At 34.8% G+C, this 21,374-nt stretch overlaps 1 protein-coding gene across 2 annotated transcripts in view; it reads right to left on the minus strand.

Annotated features, from left to right (window-relative positions):
- SMAD4 (SMAD family member 4) overlaps positions 1-20,753 on the minus strand; it is a 38,179-nt gene extending 17,426 nt beyond the window's left edge. The window contains exons 1-7 of one of the 2 annotated variants that reach the window (XR_009331347.2): positions 20,377-20,721; positions 19,330-19,504; positions 18,646-18,675; positions 13,747-13,959; positions 10,611-10,730; positions 10,400-10,516; positions 8,912-8,965 (exon numbers count right to left, since the gene is read on the minus strand). Coding sequence is in view for 1 of the 2 variants with exons in the window: in XM_059039804.2 (XP_058895787.1) it covers positions 8,912-8,965; positions 10,400-10,516; positions 10,611-10,730; positions 13,747-13,959; positions 18,646-18,675; positions 19,330-19,504; positions 20,377-20,625 (958 nt within the window). In the remaining variant the exon portion in view is untranslated. Of the gene's footprint in view, positions 1-8,911; positions 8,966-10,399; positions 10,517-10,610; positions 10,731-13,746; positions 13,960-18,645; positions 18,676-19,329; positions 19,505-20,376 lie in introns of both variants that reach the window. The other variant, XM_059039804.2, reaches the window with a different exon arrangement.
- Between the last annotated feature and the right edge of the window lie 621 nt (positions 20,754-21,374).

Consider the following 21,374-nt stretch of genomic DNA (forward strand, 5'->3'; position numbering starts at 1 on the left):
TCTTGATTATTTAGTAATTTATTGTTTAGCCTCCATGTGTTTGTGTCTTTTACGTTTTTTGCCCTGTACTAATCTCATAGCATTGTGGTCAGAAAAGATGCTTGATATGATTTCAATTTTCTTAAATTTACTGAGGCTTGATTTGTGACCCAAGATGTGATCTATCCTGGAGAACGTTCTGTGTGTACTTGAGAAGAAAGTGTAATCTGCTGTTTTGGGATGTAATGTTTTATAAATATCAATTAAATCTATCTAGTCTATTGTGTCATTTAAAGCTTGTGTTTCCTTATTAATTTTCTGTTTGGATGATCTGTCCATTGGTGTGAGGTGTTAAAGTCCCCCACTATTATTCTGTTACTGTCAATTTCCTCTTTTAGAGCTGTTAGTAGTTGCCTTATGTACTAAGGTTCTCCTATGTTGGATGCATATATGTAATTGTTATATCTTCTTCTTGGATTGACCCCTTGATCATTCTGCAGTGTCCTTCCTTGTCTCTTGTAACCTTCTGTACTTTAAAGTCCATTTTATCTGACATGAGTATTGCTACTCCAGCTTTCTTCTGATTTCCATTTGCATGGAATATCTTTTTCCATCCCCTCACTTTTAGTCTGTATGTGTCCCTAGGTCTGAAATGGATCTTTTGTAGACAGCATATACGTGGGTCTTGTTTTTGTATCAATTCAGCGAGCCTGTGTCTTTTGGTTGGAGCATTTAATCCATTCACGTTTAAGGTAATTATAGATATGTATGTTCCTAATACCATTTTCTTAATTGTTTTGGGTTTGTTTTCGTAGGTCATTTTCTTGTGTTTCCCACTTATAGAAGTTCCTTCTGCATTTGTTGTAGAGCTGGTTTGGTGGTGAATTCTCTTAGCTTTTGCTTGTCTGTAAAGCTTCTGATTTCTCCATCAAATCTGAATGAGATCCTTACCGGGTAGTATAATCTTGGTTGTAGGTTCTTCCCTTTCATAACTTTAAATATGTCATGGCACCCCCTTCTGGCTTGTAGTTTCTGCTGAGAAATCAGCTGTTAACCTTATGGGAGTTCCCTTGTGTGTTATTTGTCATTTTTCCCTTGCTGCTTTCAATAATTTTTCTTTGTCTTTAATTTTTGCCAACTTGATTACTATGTGTCTCGGTGTGTTTCTCCTTGGGTTTATCCCGTATGGGACTCTCTGCGGTTCCTGGACTTGGGTGGCTATTTCCTTTCCCATGTTATGGAAGTTTTCAACTACAATCTCTTCAAATATTTTCTCAGGTCCTTTCTCTCTCTCTTCTCCTTCTGGGACCCCTATAATGAGAATGTTGTTGCATTTAATGTTGTCCCAGAGGTCTCTTAGGCTGCCTTCATTTCTTTTCATTCTTTTTTTAAAAATTCTGTTCTGCAGCCGTAAATTCCACCATTCTGTCTTCCAGGTCACATATCTGTTCTTCTGCCTCAGTTATTCTGCTACTGATTCCTTCTAGTGTATTTTTCACTTCAGTTACTGTATTGTTCACCTCTGTTTGTTCTTTAATTCTTCTAGGTCTTTGTTAAACATTTCTTACATCTTCTCAATCTTTGCCTCCATTCTTTTTCCGAGGTCCTGGATCATCTTCACTATCATTATTCTGAATTCCTTTTCTGGAAGATTGCCTAACTCCACTTCATTTAGTTTTTTGTCTGGAGTTTTATCTTGTTCCTTCATCTGGTACATAGACGAGATGAAAAGGCAGAGGGCTCTCTTTCTGTGAATATGGCTTTAGTTCCACAGGCTATAAGACTGTAGTTCTTCTTGCTTCTGCTGTCTCCCCTCTCTACAATTGGTTTTTAAACCTCTACTAGAGTATAATTGCTTTACAATGGTGTGTTAGTTTCTTCTGTATAACAAGGTGAATCAGCTATACATATACATACATCCCCATATCTCCTCCCTCTTGTGTCTTACTCCTATCCTCCCTATCCCACCCCTCTAGGTGGTCACAAAGCACCAAGCTGATCTCCCTGTGCTATACAGCTGCTTCCCACTAGCTATTTATTTTACATTTGGTAGTGTACATATGTCCATGCCACTCTCTCACTTCGTCCCAGCTTACCCTTCCCCCTCCCCGTGTCCTCAAGTCCATTCTCTATGTCTGTGTCTTTATTCCTGTCCTGCCCCTAGGTTCTTCAGAACCATTTTTTAAGATTCCATATACATGTGTTAGCATACGGTATTTGTTTTTCTCTTTCTGACTTACTTTACTCTGTATGACAGTCTCTAGGTCCATCCACCTCACTACAAATAACTCAAACTACTAAAATTTTGACTCTGAAAATATGTTTATTCATTTGAACTACAATAAATGATTTTAAATAACTGGGGAAAAGAGAGGCACTACTAGGTTTGGTTTGCAAATATTGTTGATCAAGTATTTCTAATTTTTGTTTGAATACAGTTATTACATAGAGTCCACATACATGCATTTTATTTGATTTTCCTTTTTTAAATAACAGGTATTTATGGGGTACACAGAATCACTGTAGGCACACACAGCAGCAAACAAGGCAGCTATTGTCCTATTTCCATGGAGGTGCATAGGCAGACAAGTAAGCAAATAAACGAACAAGATAACTCAGGTAATGATAAGCACTGTGAAGAAAATAAAACAGGGTATGGGACAGAAGATAAGTGGAAAGGTACTTCAGACTAGACAGTAGGGGCACATCCTATCTGAAAAAGTCAGACCTAAAAGACCATGTATGTATGTGGAGACTGTGAATGAACATCTCAAGAGGAAAGCAAATGCAAAAGCCCTATAGCAGAAAGGGGTCTGACATAAGGGGGGAAAAAAGGCCAGTGCCATTTATTAAAGATTGAAAGTTTTCTATGATAAACCAATTATTTATCTGCATCTCACTGTGCCATTTGTGAACTTTGGCTAACCTAGAATTTTCAACAATATGAAAAGATACTCAGAATGACAAAAAAAATTACATTTCTTCAAACCTCCCAAAAGATATTAAAATGAAGTATGATTAATGCTTAAAATATATTAAAAACAAAAATCCTGTAAAGTCTATGTACCTAACTGCTCTTCAAAATGCTGTCAAGGAAAAAAGTACTTTCCAATGAAGTATTAATAAAAGAGACCACATGAAAACTGGGTGATTCAAAAACTTAATAATTCAAATGTTTTGCCATACAGAACGACCAACTAATCACAAACACTTCTTTAAATATTTTTATTATCATGAGAACATGAAAACTAGCAATATACTGAAGTGCCTTCTTAAAAAGCTAGTTTTGAAATATTTACGAAGCTGTTCCTTATAGTAAAATTCTTTATTAAAGGAATCACATTATGCTATGGACAAGAAGCTTCAGCCAACATAACAGGCAGGTATACTGGTTGAAGCTAAGACTAAAGAGGTTGTTTAAGACAAGATAAAAATTACCCAATGTTTTGGCAGCAATAAACAGTAACAGCACTTTAATAAGGTCTTTAAACAATCAGCCCAAACAATAAATTTTGTTACAAATAATATCCTGAAGTCACGAATGTTTTCAACACTGGTTATAAAAATGAGATCCAAGTACACGCATTTCCTAGTTCATACTGAAGAACACTATTTACAAGTAAAGTTCCATGGCAAGCAATCTTTTTTCCAAGAGAGTCAATTGAGGGGGAAAAGGGGAGCTGTATAATCTCCATGTTTAAATAAGAAAAATAACTTTTATCATCATAAATTGCAACAACTGCAACTACACTTAAACATTATGTTATTATTTCCCAGTCACCAAAGGGGTTTTTGTTTGCCTAATATTTCAGACACCATACAACAATGATGGTTACATAAAGCTGCATTTGGCAACCTCTGAGTATAAAAAGAAAGTGACATCAGAGTTGTACCATGGACCAGGGATGAAAAATGACCATCTAAGTAAAAGGATTATTAAGGCACAGGAAAGCAGGAGGAAGGGGGTTAATATCAGTGAGGAGAGACAGGGTTAGAGGTAACCTAATAGGTAATCCAGAGAAGTCAGTGGTGTTGGGATACAAAATACCATGTGAAAACCTTTTCTAAAGGTTTAGAGTCCACTCTAAATTTGCTATACAACCAGGAGGGAACATTCTTATTTTTAAAACAGGAGAAGGTAATAGGAAACATTCATTAAGCCTTTCTAGATCTCTCTGTGCTCTTTTGCTCTAAGGACCAAATGCCACATAAGTGACAAGTCTGCAGCCTCTCAAAACTAGTATCAACAGCAAGACAGAATTTACTCATTTCCAAGAGAGCTTTCTTAACGTCCCAACTCATTTGAAAGGGAGTGGGACTGTTATGTGCTTGCTGACATTGCTATTTTTAGTTTCTTTTTCCTTTAGTGAAGCTGAACTGGTCCCATGAAGTCTATGGGCTGCTTGCTCATCACTGACCAGAGGAAAGGTTTTGAAAGACGAGTTAAGAACATGAATTTTTTTTTTTTTTTTTTTTTTTTTTGCGGTATGCGGGCCTCTCACTGTTGTGGCCTCTCCCGTTGCGGAGCACAGGCCCCGAATGCGCAGGCCCAGCGGCCATGGCTCACGGGCTTAGTTGCTCCGCGGCATGTGGGATCTTCCCGGACCAGGGCACGAACCCGTGTCTCCTGCATCAGCAGGCGGACTCTCAACCACTGCGCCACCAGGGAAGCCCAAGAACATGAATTTTTTTAATAGAAAAACTCAGCTAAGTATTTTTTGTAATGAGAAAACATATTACAAAGCACAGCTTTATCAAAAATTGTTATTCAATTATAATAGAAAATGTAAGTCTCCAAAGCATTATCTTTAATTTCTGAAACAGAGTCACTCAAGAAAATTAGAAATTTGGTTGAAGCACCTAAATGACTCATTATGAATTATTACTTTTATTATTTATATCTGAATGAGATGTCCTATGAGAATCTTTATGATTATTATAATCTTTATTATAATCATAATCTTTATTATAATCTTTATCTTTATGATTATGAACACATAAAGTTACTCTCTTTAACGGTAGTTAGTTCCAAAGTACTAGAACACAACCTGAATTTGAAAATCTGTGAAGTCTGTATTCATTTATCAGTGACCAAAACAACCTCAAAGACGCTGAGGAAACTCTTCTCTTTAATTTGCAGTCAATATTTTATTTAATGAATATATCTCAGCTTTACAAAAAAGAAAAAGAGTGTTAGTCCATAAAATGAAATGATTAACTTTTTCCAAAAATATTTTTCAACTTAGTTATCAAAGCCTAGAAATCACCAAGTATATGTCCTGTCTGAAATCTTTTATACCAAGGTAAAGACCAATACTAATTTTTTTTCACTTTCAACAATTTATATTACTTATATTTCCTAAGACATACATGCAATTATATTCAAAAACACTTTCTCAAAACAGATATACTATATATTATTGATGATTTTTAATTATTAAAAATATTTTACATATTCAGAGACATGCATATTTCCCATCTATACAGTCCTAAGTCAGTGGTAGAATATTTTAGCACTTCTTAATCAAACCTTAAAGGGCTGCATTAACCATACACCTAATACAAAATATTTTTACTTTGGTTTCCTTTTCTATTTGTTCATGAAACAAGGATAGCAGATCTTGTAAACTACTAGCTAGGATTTACAAAGTACTAGATAGGAGGGGACACAAGGGATTAGGGAATGCTTCTTCACAACAGTGGTGTGACTTTAAAAGAGGTCACCACACTTAAGAGGGTAGGGGTGTGAGGTATGGGCATCAAGATGGCCCCAATGATTCTCACCTCCTGATATTCACATTCTTGTATAGTCCCCTCTCCACAAAATAGGATCTTACAAAAATGAAAATGTGATTTATGAAGTTAAGTCTTATTAAAAGACCCCGAGGTTCTGTCTTGCTTTCTCTTGATCACTCAACTTTGGAGGAAGCAAGCTGCCATGTGAAGACACTCAAGAAACTCTACAGAGAGGTCCATGCAGAAAGAAACTGGAGCTTCCTGCCCACAATACCACTAACTTGCCAGGTATGTGGTAAGCCACCCAGAAAGTGAATTCTCCAACCCAGAAAAGCTTTCAGATGGTGGCAGCCTGAGCCAACAACTTGACTGCAAGCTCAAGAGACTATGAGCCAAAGCAAACAACAGACAACTAATACAGAGTATATAACATATCTGGCAGAGAACACCATGCACAAAAAAAGTACAGAGGGATGATACAGTCAAGCAAGCTTGGGTAAGCAGTTCAGGATGGTTGAAGTATGAAGAGATGAAGCTAGAGAAGTATGCAGGGTCCTGGATCAGAGATTCTTTTCTGCCCAGCTAAGGAATTTGGACTTTATCCTATAGGCTAAGCTGTAAGTAGGGAAGTCAGTGCAAGTTCTTCAACAGAGAAATAACATAACTAGAGTCAAATTTTAAAAGAAATATTGAGTAGCAGTAGAGATTAAATGGTAGGGAGGAGGACACTATGACTGGAAGCTGTCCCATTAGGGAGACCAGTCAGCATATTCTCTTACCAGTGTAAGAGGAGAAATGAAGAACAGCTGTGAGGTAGAAATCTTCTGGGGCCCAACCATATTCACAGTCAGAGAGTTCACAGCCAGCTAGGTTCCAACAAGCTGACTCCATTAATGGTATAGGCGCAGAGGTGACCCCTCCCGCAACCACGTGGACAAAAACCTTTCAGTATCATCCTCGCCATTAAGTCACTTCCCGTTCTACTCAAAAACAGAGGCTTTAATGCCAGTGCAGGGTCCTACAGATGCATATCCTCAAAACTAGTGAATGCTATTCCCTAACCAGCAGGAGCTGTTAGGTCTCAACATGAGTTCTACCATGAGAATGAAGTAAATCCATCAAGAGGCCAAAGCAATTGCTGAATCCAAAACGGAGTCCAAATAACTAGCTAAATGCCACCATTCCCAACCCCACTCCACCATTCATCCACGGGGGATCTTTCTTCAGAGCCCTGATTATACCTACTCCTGTGGACCACCTTCTGCCAAGCCATATGAACATTGAGAACCACACCCCTCAATTTGCCAGGGGTCACTACTGATTCTCAATGAGGCTGCCTTGAAGCCAGCAAAATTCTCATTCTTAAGACTCTAGATTTCCCCCTTTTATCACAATATATTTATTAACATGAATTAAGACTCTGATACAATGATTTCATTTATATAATTTCAAAAAGCAGTAAAACCAAACTACTGGATTGTTTAGGGATGCATTCATTGTTTTCAAAGAGCAAAAAAATAAAATCCATAAAAAGCAGGATAGTGGTTATCTCTGCAGGAGGAGATGAAAAGTTTTTGACTGAGACAAAATGCACGGGGAGGGAAAATTTCTGGGGGTGCTGCAATGTTTTAATTTTCAGTCTGGGTGTTGGTTACACACGTGTTGGCTTTAATGTTATTCGTCAGACTGTATGTATACTGGTTTTATGTACGTTCTGTTTATTACATTTCTTAATAAAAATGTTTATAGAAAGGCAAGACCCCTTGACCCACAAAAAATGTTTAAAACCACAAAAATATGCAAATAACATACAGAAAATCCACTTAAGAGGATAATTTAACTAGTAATATGTATGATTTAAAAATATGTATGTTAAAAAATGTAAACATGTAACTAGCAAATACGTATCATTAAAAAATATTTCTGTCCCACCAGCAGCATTTTTCTCCTTATCAAAACAAATATTTGCCTCCCAAATCAGTAAAAGTTAATTGAAGTATCACATCTACTGCTGGTGAGCATGATAAAACTGGTTCTCATACTCTGATGTGATCACTAAAGCAATGTGGCCTTTTGATCCAGAAATTCTTCAAATCCCCGAAACTGAAATATGAGAAGAATTATAAGCATAAAGATCTTACCCTCAATGTGTTTTTTTCTCTAACAGCTAGAAGAAAAGTTAGAACCAACATAAATAATAAATAGCAGAACACTGTTTAAGAAAATTATGTATTATTTGAAGAACTATAAGTTACTCTTTAAATTGACCATTATGGTTACTGTAGTTATATTTTTAAAAAATCTTCAATGGAAATATATACTGAAATATTTATGTATCAAATGATTATATAGTATTTCCATCAAAATAATAGGTAAGGATATGAAAAGTAGACGAGGGTATACATGAAATAAGATTGGCCATTAGTTGGTAATGGCTGAAACTGAGGAATGAGTACAATGAGGAGGATTGTCTATACTTGTATTTGGTATATGTTGGAATTCTCCATAATAAAATTTTTGTAAAACTAGGGGGAAAATTAAGGTGATGAACTGAAATTATATAGCTGCATCTTTCTAAACTAAGAAAAACAGATAGGATAGGATGGAGGGAAGGAAAGCAAATCAAAATCCACTGTTTATGTTAAGAAGGCTTCAATATTTTCTTTTATTTCCAACCTTTCTGTTTTATTACTTCTATAGTTTACTTAGCTATTTAATCTACTCTTTTGAACATAACTTAGTGCAAATAGTTTCTAAATTCCAGTTAACCATAGATTCCTGAATATACCTTCTAAGACAGATACAGTGAATTATTTTTCTGTTCAGCATCTACTTCAGATTCTTCCTGGCTTTTTAAGCTACAGTTTTACAGCTGTTCTATTTTGAAACCTACTTTCTTCTACTCCATATTTATGTATTACATGCATCTTAAAACCGGAATTTTGGTACTTTATATTTTAGCCGAAAATGCAGTTCTTGTCTTTTCTTTCAGAGACAGTTAAAAAGAATCAAATATGGACAGTTTCTGTGTGCTTATATTGGTTACTCATAAACTATTAACTAATGCCATAATGAGTATTGTACTTATCTGAAAAGTTAAGTTACTCTGCAGTTATGTTAAAATCTCTCTCTGTATATGTTTCAACTGCCATAAAGAAAAGCTAAATGTAGGGAATTAATTTTGAAATACACTTACCAGGATGGTTAGAAATGGGAGGCTGGAATGCAAGCTCATTGTGAACTGGCGGCCCTAAAGAAAAGACAATAAAAATCCCATTTTCATTTATTAAAAGTTTTCCAATGCTGAAACTTTTAATAAACCTTAAATATAACTATCATACCTTAGGAATTGTTTAGACCAAGCTTATGCAATGTCTAAGAATGTAAAAGCTTATTTACTTTATAATTATAATAAGCAAATACTCTTGAATTACTTTTGTAGCTATTTAATAGCCAACATTTTAGTGCTGTATGCCAACTGTTAAACAATTTACAATAGTTGTACATGCAAAATTTAATGTAATTATAAATTATCCCTGTAATACAGTACAATTCATAATGTAATATATAATAATAATTCAAATTGTTAGGTCCATTTTAAAACAAGTGTTTACTGTTTATTAAATTAAGATTATTTACAAAATGGCACAGTAGCTAACATAACTGAGAGATTATTATGTGTTAAGACATTGTGCTAAACACCTCACATGAATTATTACATTTGCTTCTTACAACATCCCTTGAGACAGATACTACTATTACTACCCTTAAGGCTTAGGGAGGTTAAATAACTTGCCAGTGGTCAAACAGCCAGTTAAGGGTCCAAACTCAGCACCCTTAACAACTATGCTGGCCCAGGCAGCCATTAAAAATTACATTCTCTTAAGACATGGAAAAACAGTAACATAACTGTAAAAAAGCAGGGTACAACAACACAGTCACAGTCTGATGTCCTCCTCCCCCGAAACTGATACATATACCCCACTATATGACTGGAAGGAAAAATGTGACAAAATATTAGAAGTAGATTATCTCTGGGTAGTAGGATTCTGGATAATTTTTATTTTCTTATTTACTCCTCTGTGTATTTTCCAAGTTTTCTTTGGTATTATTAATCTTAAAATGGAGGAAAAGGGATTTAATATATATGAAAGATTTATACTCTTGATTTTACTAGGCCAAATGAACAATGTTCCTATTCTGCCTGAAACTACAAGCTATGGTTATCAGTAGGGTATCCCTCCCAATCAAGACTGCACAGAGTAGAGGAATGACAGATTCAACATCTGAGTGTCTATGGTATGCTGAACTCTGTGGTGAGAGAAACCTTGAGATCTTGACACTCAAGGAGTTTCAATCCACTTAGGGTGGAAATACAGATACACATGAGATCTAAGAACATACACAAAACAAACAAACAAATGAATGGTAATCAATGTGGTGTTAATGAAATATCAGCAACAAAGAAATAAAAATATTTTGTAAATATCAATTCTCTAAAACAAAGGTATGATAACATAACTATGAAAAATAAAACTGTTTACAAAAAATACTGAAAAGCACTAATCATTTAATGAAACTAAATTGTAAGATGAATAAAAGATGTAAAAACATTTTATAAAAAATGGAAAGAAAACAAAGTTCTCAAAAAGAAAAGGCCCTTACAACAAAAACAAGAGCTTACAGTAATGTCCGGGATGGGGCGGCATAGGCGGGTGGTGCTGAAGATGGCCGTTTTGGTGGTGAGGCAAATTAGGTGTGTATGGTGCAGTTCTACTTCCAGTCCAGGTGGTAGTGCTGTCTAAAAATTAAGGCCCACATGGATTAATTTGCTTTTATAAACTCTGCCTATTTTTTCTCAACTACTTAGAAGATTTTAAAAAGCATATACATACTATGATGGTAAGTAGCTGGCTGACCAGTAAATCCATTCTGCTGCTGTCCTGGCTGAGGCCCTGAAGCTATCTGCAACAATCCTTCACTATGGCTGCCTGCCAGTATACTGGCAGGCTGACCTAGAGGAACAAGAAGACATTAATATGGTACATTTATAGAGGCAATCCTATGGTTTTATACAGTAAATGAAGGATCAATTATATCTGATGGTCACACTTAGAAAGATGAGCAAAAAGTGGAACTCACCCATGGCCTATATAATAAAAAAACCCTACAGTCATCTATAAAGGCAAACCTTAACTTGAAGAAGTTCAAAATTATTCTATCTTTAAGTAATATCTAGCTAATTTTATTGGCCCATTTCTTCACAAATATTCTTCAAATGCCAGCAAAACCCCACTACAGGTCTAGCCTATCATAATAACTTCTTCAGAAGCACATCAGCTCACTCCCAGCCACTCCATCTAGCTCTGGACCTTTCTGACTAAGACTCCAAAAGTCCAGGCTCAAGAAAATGTTGAAAACTGGAAAGGTCATTATTATCAGCACTGGTACTGGTACTGGTAGAATGCTAGAGGGTGATCAAAGAAAAGGAGAGCAGGCAAATATTTTAAATGGAATGTGATGGGTAAGGTGAGAAAGTTAAAAAAAGAAAAAAAAATGTAAGCGCCACTGTCCAATCAACACAGCATCTGCTAGTTAAAACAAAACAAAAAATCAGTCTCTTTTGAAATTTTTTCATATGCTTTTAAAAATCAAGAACTGCCTCTAAGAACACTATCATACTCCTGGATTCACAAGAAATTAGTTGCTCTCTCTGTATGTAATATATCAGGAGAACTATTCTATTTAAAACCATTCTAAGAAATTGCTTACATTTTTAAGGCTTTATTTTTTGTACAGAAAAAGCTTAATTTCTTCAAGCAACTATTAATTAAGTCAACTGTGCATCTCACTTGGAAAGCAAGGAAATTCTATAATTGTTATTTGTTATGGCATTACCTCAATCTTTTCTCATCTATATGGGAGTATAATCAGATAGAAGAGAGTAAATGACACCATTGCCCGAATATGCAATGAACAGCTCAAAGTATCAAGAAAAAGGAACATTTTTCTCCTCTCTACAACTCACATTTCGTTAAGGCTAAGATTATAAAATTAAAAGCTAAAGAGACTACTTCAATACTCTCTAAATTATTATTTTTTAAGATGATGTTTTCAGCTACCTCCCATCCTATTCATTCTCCTCAAATTTTTGCAGGTTATCTTTAAAGGTTAATTACATTTTTACTCTTGCTTTTTAACGACTGTACATGTTACATACTCTTAGCTATCTTACAAAAATTGTCACTATGCAGAAGAAATTAAATTATTTTAATTTACTACAGATATTTAGAAAGAAACCCTGAAGATACTCAGGTACCAAATGAACATAAAGCCCACTGCAGTTATCTGTACTGAGTATTTCCATTACACAATTCCAAGTACATAAAATGAAATTAAACAACTAAATCAACTCATGTAGTCTTCCAATTCCCCTATTTCAGTCCAATTTCTTTTCTTCTAATTTTATCAATACACTTTTTGAGATCTAAGGAAACATTCTGCAACAAATTCTAAAACTTACGGTAATCATTACTCATTGCAAAAATATATCCAAAAAACACCAAGACAAAATTATCCACATTTCATTCATATCACTTTATTTGGTCTTGAACAGAACTCAGCCCCAGGGAACGTAACAGTTAAAATGAAGTCACTTTAGCAAGCATCAAAAAAGGCATGCAAATTCAACCTCCAGGTTGAATTTGTGCTGCTTACCTCAACAGAGGTAAGCAGCACTAATCTATGCTCAAGTGGCTGTTAACGTACCTTCTTTTATTCTCCTTCCCTACCCACTCTGTTTGTCAACTATATTCCCAAATTGGTGAATAAAGAGTAGACAGATAACAGAAGCACCAACTGGTTAAAGGTTCAGGTTCTCAAGTGTGTGTTTAACCTATATGGCCCACTTGGAATATGCTGTCTATAGTGAGACTGTCATCTCATGTAGCATATCCAAAAGATATTGTTTGAAGAGGTAAAATGAATTAAAGAGGGGGAAATTTGGTATACTTTATTTGAAACTCAATTATAGAAATCAGTCCTCCATTTATTCCAAAGATCAACTTTCTATGTTGAATCTGGTCTGATATTAAAGTAAACAGAATAATGCTTCCTTTGATATCAACTAACAAAGTATCAGTCCAGATCTATCAACAATTCACTGCTGATGTGGGCTTAGATATAATCTTCTTAGCAAGCAGGTACAAATAACAGAATACAAATGCCAAGACCCTGTTCTGTGATTAATTTAAAAACAAAAAAAAAGGCCACTCAACTTGCCAAGTTGAAAACTGCCCAACCTTTGGAGGCGATGAAAATAAGGTCATTATTTCCTGGACCAGGCCCCAAGAAAAGCTGAACCTAATAGCACTCTACCGCCATAACATGGCAGAGAAGGTGAGTACCTCATTAATGGGAAGAATCTTTTGAAAATAACTTGTTAAAAAAAAATAAAGTTAGATACACAGAATTTAGCTTTATTTCAAAGTTGACTAAAATACTTAACATCTATCTTGAGGGTTATATGTTACAAACAAATTTGTCAAGATTCCTTTTTCTAAGTTTGCACAATTGGAGACTGAGATAACTATTATAAAGTAATATTCTGCCAGATAAAGCAAAATAAAAATACTCATTAGAGGAAAGCTTGCAATTCCATTAACAAAGATTTTTATAAACCTCTTGGTTCAAAACTACTTGTTGGTAACTTAAATATTTCTCTAAAATAGATCTGAAAGCTTAAGAGACTTCTTACTTCTGCATGTAATAAAGTACAAATTACACCATTAATTTAAATCATTACTTAAATTCCAAATGACTATACATCAACATAAGAACATTTAAATAAATTACAAACACCATTTTCTTCCAGGACAACACAAAAACCTATTTAATGCTTGTTTACCTATGAAAGATACTATAGTACTTTTAATTTTCACTTACTTGGAGGTTTTCTCCAAGTGGCTACCTATAAATATTTAATGGTTAGGAAAATTCATCTTGCTGACTACATCTGACTCTACAACTCACTTGTGGAAGCCACAGGAATGTTGGGAAAGTTGGTGGTGCTGGTAGCATTAGACTCAGATGGAGCTAAGAGAGCTGGGGTGCTGTAGGTCTCCGTCGATGCACGATTACTTGGTGGATGCTGGATGGTTTGAATTGAATGTCCTTCAGTGGATAATGATGGCTGTCCCTCAAAGTCATGAACATATTCATCCTTCACCAACATACTAGGTGGAGCTATACAGAAAAGCAAACATATTTTAAAATCTTATAAGCTTCTATTCCCAGAAAAAAAAAAAATCTTATAACTAATATAACAACACCTAAAATCAACTATAGTGTATATCAGTCTAACTCAGAATTTTCTCATACTATTTTTAAAGCATACTATTCTATCAGCAAAAGCTATTTATTTAGAGATAGTGACATCAGATCAATCTGACTGACTCCTTGAAATCTGAACGTAGACTATATTCCAACAACCTCCAGCAATGGTCCTAAAGAGGTATTTTTAGTTTCTTGATTAATAATCTAGAAGTAATAATCACCTTAAATACACAGCATAGACAAAAAATCAAGTGGCTGGGGAAAATATTTACCTAGTTAAGACGACCAAATTGAGATCAAGTAATTACTTTTTAAAATCTTTTTGCTAATTTCACGGTGTAAAAATATGAGTGGGATCTGACAGCTATCCAATTCCAGATCTAGAATTACTGTTAAGTAACACATTCTTTGAAAGTGAAGTATACTCAATGTCCCCTAAAAGATTAGAATGAGCAGAAAAATCCCAAATGGTAAGTCAAACTGAAATTTCCTTCTAGAAACCCAATCCAAACAATGATGTTTGATAAATATGTAGTGTGAAAAAACTTGATAAACAACATCTTTCACCTACGTGGTTACACCTTAATAAGCAAAGCCTGGCTCTAGGTGATATAACACCTTTTCTTAAACAATCCAGGGAATAGTTAGTTGGCTTTTTTATGAGGAAAAAAAGGAAAATTGAAACTGCATTTATAATAATCAATGGTTCTCTGCCCAGAACCTCCTCATTTCTTTTTAGGCTATAGTTTTGGGGTTTGCTTTTTATCTTTAGCAAACAACGCTTTACTGCATCTGAACTAACACTACCCTAGAATTTTATAATCCATTGAACTCTAACACTAGGTTCTTTTCTTAGAGCAGTTAACAGTCCACAAAAAGACATTCTCTTTTCCATTGAGAATCAGCATATAATGCTCCTTATCTTTCTCTATGTTAATCTTTGAAAAAATCCATTACACATAAACACTAACTAGTTACACAGCTACTTTTTTATTAAACTGAGAATATTTCAAAGAGGTAAGAATAATCTATTGCTCAGATTTCCACATACAATCTCTTAAAGGGCTTTTTCATGCATCAAAAGTAACGAAGACATTGATATTTTTAAGACCCATAAATTCCACTACAAAGAGTTTCTCTTTAGAAAATTCTATGGAAACAAAGAGATAACCAAAAGGAGCTTAACATCTCATTATATGACAGTAAAAAAAAGTGGATCTAACCACTCACCACTAATGTTGGCCAAATTATAAAAATGCAAAGAAAAAATCATTTGAGACATAAAGTGGGTATGACTGTACTTATTCAATTTTTAAAAAATTATACTCTTCAACAAAGTCCTATGATTTTCTGCATACAGATCCTGACATCTCTATTAAATTCTTGGAAATTTTAGGGTTCTATGCTGTTTATAGTGACTGAGATCTTTTTACCAAGATATTGGTATTGCTAGTACATAAGGAGAAAGTTACTGATTTGAGGATATAGTTGGTCAACTTGATACTCATTATTTCTGCTTTCCAGTTGACGTTTTGGCTTAATGGGCAATCATAACAACTGAATTCTGGGCATTCCCTGGTGGTCCAGTGGTTACGACTCGGTGCTTTCACTGCTGTGGCCCGGGTTCAATCAATCCCTGGACGGGAACTAAGATCCCACAAGCCGCATGACACAGCACCCCCCTCAAAAAAAAAAAAAATTTGAAAATAACAACTGAATTCTGCTTTTAAACAGTTATGCCTCATAACTTTTTCTTGCCTAATACGTTGGTTAAACCTTCCCAAATGTAAGTTTGGGACTTCTATCAGTCTACAGGTCCCTTTAATCAAATAACTTAAAACATAAGTTTCTCAGGTAAAACTGAGTATCAACAAGGATAGATGTCTGCAATATACTTTCGCCAAGAGAAAAAAAGTAGGTTATAAAACACTACTGTACACTATGATCATACTCATGTTTAAAAAAATCATATAAGTAAAAAAGCAAGGTCCAGTACAGTGCACAATATGCTTTTTGTGTAAGAAAGAAGGGAAATAATACATGTATTTTTGCACAAAGAAACCCTGGAAGGAAACACCAGAAACTAATAAAAGTGATTACCTGAGGTAGGGGGGAATGGGGACAGGGGTGGGAGCACTTCTTTTCACTGTATACCTTTTTATAGTATTTTGATTTATGGACCATGTATTGCCTATTCAAAAAAATAAGATTAAAAAATACATATAGTATATATTTTTAAAGTCCAGGAAACAGACACCAAACTATTAAGTATTTCTCTTTTATGGACTAGCATTCAACAAATTAATTCACTGAAAAAATATTTATTGAGCACCTATGTTCCAGGTACTGTTCTAGCACTTGGGATACAACAGTAAACAAAAGAAAGATCATTGCCCTCACAGAGTTTACAGTCTTTTATGATATTTTTCTATTGTTTAAATATCTAATAGTGAGCACACATTACTCCAGCCCCTCCTAGCTCTCTAATCTTGGGCAAATTCCTTGACCTCTCCAGGCACCAGTCTCTACATCTGATAAAATGTAAATAATGCCACCTACCATGTAGAAGTATTATGAGAATGATGACACAATATTTGTAAATTATTTTGACACAAAATAAATACTTAGAAAGTGTTAGCTACTATGATTTAACCACACCCTTAGAGCAGTCATACATGTATACAGAGATTGTAAAATGTTCTGTGAGGAGTAAAGAACACATAGCAGACAGAAAAGCTGAAGACACTGAGCTCATCCTAGGTCTCTGCTCTTTATTACCACTAGCAAGCAGGTCACAGCTTGTCTGATGGTACTGCCACTGTCTTATTTACCTTTTCTTTCCTCCACTAGACTATGAGCTCTCTCAAGTGGAAAAAACATACCTTATTTATCTTATCATCCCTGGAACCTAACACAGTACCAGGCAATACATGCTCATTAAATATTTGTTAAAATCAACACACAAGTCAATGTGGTCATGGAAAGTTTCATGAGAGAGATGAGATAGGCTGGAAATGATTACCACCAAGATCCCAACTCAAAAGTGAAGGAATTATCCCATTTGCTTAACTTTTAACTACCTGGCCTTATATTATTTCTTTGTCCAAATCTAAAAGGCCCTGTGAGAAACACCTGTTGTTTTCTGAGGAAAGAAGCCACTGAAGCCAGCCTTTACATAGCCACCACTAGGGGGATCCACAAGGCTGAATATAGGGCTAGAGCAACTAGAAGGAGCTATCAACCCACACAAGCCCATCAATAACAGGTACTCCTAACAGCAGTATTTTAGGACAGGAAGCAGTGTAATGAGCCTTCAGAATGAGATCTCCTCACAACCACGCCCCTAGAAAGATTCTGATATACTTATCACTACAGCTGCCCGACCCCTAAAACCCACTGAGCTAAAAGCTTTCATTCTCCAAAAACACAGATGGAGAATGGTGAAGATCTGAAGGGTGTTTACTTTCAAAAAGAGGTGATATGGTATCGTCGTCTGTGTGGTGAACAGACTGGGCTTTACCCAATCAATCTTAAAGCTTCCCTTCTCAGACCACCACAACAGCTTCCCTTCTCAGCCCACTGTTCTCAGAAACCAACTAACCCTTAACAAGTATTAAAAGGTACTAGAGTCTTCCTTTATTATTACTGACATGGAAGAGAAGTGGAGAATAAAAACAAGTAGACTTCCATGCTCTTCCTAAATTTTAATGTCAGATGATATTTCTGACCCATCTCTTAAGATTCTGCAAAGAAAGAGGTGCTGAGCCACTAATTTGCCTTCAAAACAATGGCACACCTTACGAAGATGACAGTGGCTCTTTTATCAGAATTTCTCTGCGAATTAATTAGTTTTTACAGAAATTTCAGTTCATTAACATGTTCCAAGAAACAGAGCTAATCTTTTAACAGACCTCTGTTCTCAAATATTACACACAAAAAACACCTCCCATATGTTACATTTCCCCACCTCAAAACACTCTCTCCTTTTAAGAATAGGATTAGAACATCTGTGATTGGCAGATACTTTAATGTAGCCTTGCTTTATTTACTCAAAATGTAACAAGACTGAAAAAAATTAATATACTACACAGTTTTAAGTCCTTCATAAAATTACCATTCATAAAAGTAAGTTAGGCTGAAATGAAGAAAATGAGAATTTTGCAGTTTTTAAACTATATTATACATGATTCTAAATTATCAGAAGTTATTTATACCCATTTAAATTAAAATAAATACTTTGAGGATTTTCAAAAAAATAAAAATAAAAAAATAAACTGGCTCTGTGAGATTTTCTTCCAAAATAGCCAGTTTTTACCAATTCAAAAACTATTCTTCTTTGGTATGTTTTATGTTCCCCTAACACATTTTTTAGACTACTTTCGGTCATAAACAGTAGTTCAAAGCCAAAGAGCCAACAGCCTATTTAAATCCAGTTTTAAATGCTGATGCATGCCCCTCCCAAATCTACATTTCCAAAGCAGTAAGTATTTTTCTTGTCAATGTTACCAGCACCCACACAAACTAGTTCTGGGTCAATAAAGAATAAAGGGGATGGGGTAAAAGAAAAGAGAAAGTTACAAGAAACGAATTACCTACCATTACTCTGCAGTGTTAATCCTGAGAGATCTTAAATTTTTAAAGGGGAAAAGAAAATAAAACATTAATCATTAGCATGAAAATAATTTCCATTATATTTAAAATAATAGAATGTAAATTTAAGCCAGGGATTCGAAACTTCCATGAACCATTTCAGTTCAAGAATAGTAGTACAAATGCTATCTAACAATGGCATAAATACTTTCCATCTTATTTTTCAAAAACAATGTTCTAAATGGGCAAAATACCAACTATGCATACTTAGTTTTAGCAGTCAAAATACAAGTTTGTTCTGAATTCAAATTTAAATATTTGTATTTCATTTAAAAATGTCTGATTCTTTTTTTTTTTTTTTTTTTTTGCGGTACGCAGGTCTCTCACTGTTGTGGCCTCTCCCGTTGTGGAGCACAGGCTCCGGATGCACAGGCTCAGTGGCCATGGCTCACGGGCCCAGCCGTTCCGTGGCATGTGGGATCTTCCCAGACTGGGGCCCGAACCCGTGTCCCCTGCATCGGCAGGCAGACTCTCAACCACTGCGCCACCAGGAAAGCCCAAAAATGTCTGATTTTTTAACCTTAGTTGAAGTCCTGGCTATCTCCATATTTGTTATTTAACTTAGAAAAATTAAAACTATTGAGATCTTTTCCCTTTGTGCTTCTAAGCATAAAAGCAAAGTCTACTTACCAATTCCAGGTGATACAACTCGTTCATAGTGATATGGATTCACACAGACACTATCACATTTTAAGTCAAATGCATACTGACAATATTTAACATGTTTTAATTCGTTTTTGTGAAGATCAGGCCACCTCCAGAGACGGGCATAGATCACATGAGGAAATCCTTTCCGACCAGCCACCTAAGAAAAATAAATGACCATTTATTGAGCATCAGTTACACAGCACATGTTATACAAGGCACTTTATATGTTCTCATTTAATCCTTACAGTTCTATGAAGTCAGTATTATAATCTCCATTTCTTAAATGAGAAAAACTAAAGCTCAAAATAACTTACTTGGCCATGGTCACAAAGCAATAAACTTAGGTATGATTTCAAGGCTTATGCTCAGGTTTTTAAAATGCAAAAAAAAAAGTACGAGTTTGAAGAAGAAACCATGCCTAAAATCTAGAAATAAAAATTTTAAATCTAACAATATAAGCTTTCTATATGTTTCTTTAAAAATATTAAATACAAGAGATGTATTATGTAGTTCTATATGAAAAATCTGATCAGTGAAAATAAAAGGGTAAAGAAAATTTGTAAATGTAAGTTTTTAATTTCACAAGTGTTAAAAATATGCTTGAATTCTTCTGGATTGTTTTTCATATGAAAAGCACCAAGCATACAATATCAGATTTCTAAATTATAAAAGAACTGAGTATAACTCAGTTTTTTAAATGTGCATATAATACCAAAAAAAAAAGGATACAAGGATGAATACCAAGTTACTAAAGATGTGGCTTTTCTTCTGATTTTTTATTTTCCAAATTTTCTACACAGAACATTTTTTTTTAGTCAAAACACTTAAAAACTTTTAAGCTATATCTCTGTTGTATGGAAGATACATTCTTCCATATATTCCCATAGTATGTACTGGTACAGGATGTACTATGATATCTAAAGAGACGGAGCAAGCATTAGATTTCCCATAGTAACTTAAGAGGAAACAAGAATTTGTAAAAATCTGCCACTACTGAAGATACAGAAAAGCTTCTAGAACAAGACTAACCTGAAGCCTTCCATCCAATGTTCTCTGTATGGTAACACATTTGCTAGGGTGAGCTCCATTTGTAGTTATAGCTGTTATTAAAGAATCCAATTCATCTTTTTTCTCCTTCAGTTTCTTTACCAAACTTTCAATTGCTCTTTTTGCAAATGTTTCACTCTCTCCACCTTGTCTATGGCACATCAAACTATGTACAATGCTCAGACAGGCATCATTACTTGTTGGTGTATTCGTAATAGACATATTGTCCATTTGTTAGTTATTTCTTTTAAATCAAATATGTTTCCAATTTCCAGAGCAATTTTGATCTTTTGGAGGCAGTGAAAAACAATGGCTAACGTTGCAAAGAAAATTGTTAGACATGTGGTATTCAGGATAACCTAAAAAAAAAAAAAAAAAAAAAAATGAGACACAGATATTACAACACATTTCACAAACTAGATTCAATTTCTTGGGAAAAGATGGAATTGCTCCAGTTAAGTCAGACTGAATGGACGTAATTAAAATGTGGTGCTTAGCATTTTAAATGACTTAATTAAAATGCTGCTGTTTCTGACATTCCCAAAATGTTAAAGTTAGGCCTTCTCATTATTGTAGAGATATGTTCAATCAAGTCTTGTCGACTGTACTACACCCTAAAGTAAAATCTTAACACAACTTCTTAAAAAGATTACTTATGAAGACCAGCACTTTAACATATTCCTGATCAACAACTAGCTAAACCTAGAAGTCTATCACTACACATGAAAAATTCACTATCACCTGGTACCAAATGCTGTTTATCAGTTAACAACACACAACTTTGTTAGACCACTGACAACAATAAAAAGATGAATAATTTTTAAATGGGCAAAGGATTCTAATACTCATTTCTCCAAAGAATGGCCAATAAGCACATGAAAGGTACTAAGTATCATTAGTCATTACTGAATTGCAAATCGAAACTACAAAGAGATACCACTTCACATCCACTAGGTTGGATAAATCAAAAAAATAGACAA

Source organism: Kogia breviceps, chromosome 15 (assembly GCF_026419965.1).
Source record: "Kogia breviceps isolate mKogBre1 chromosome 15, mKogBre1 haplotype 1, whole genome shotgun sequence".
Lineage (NCBI taxonomy): Eukaryota > Metazoa > Chordata > Mammalia > Artiodactyla > Physeteridae > Kogia > Kogia breviceps.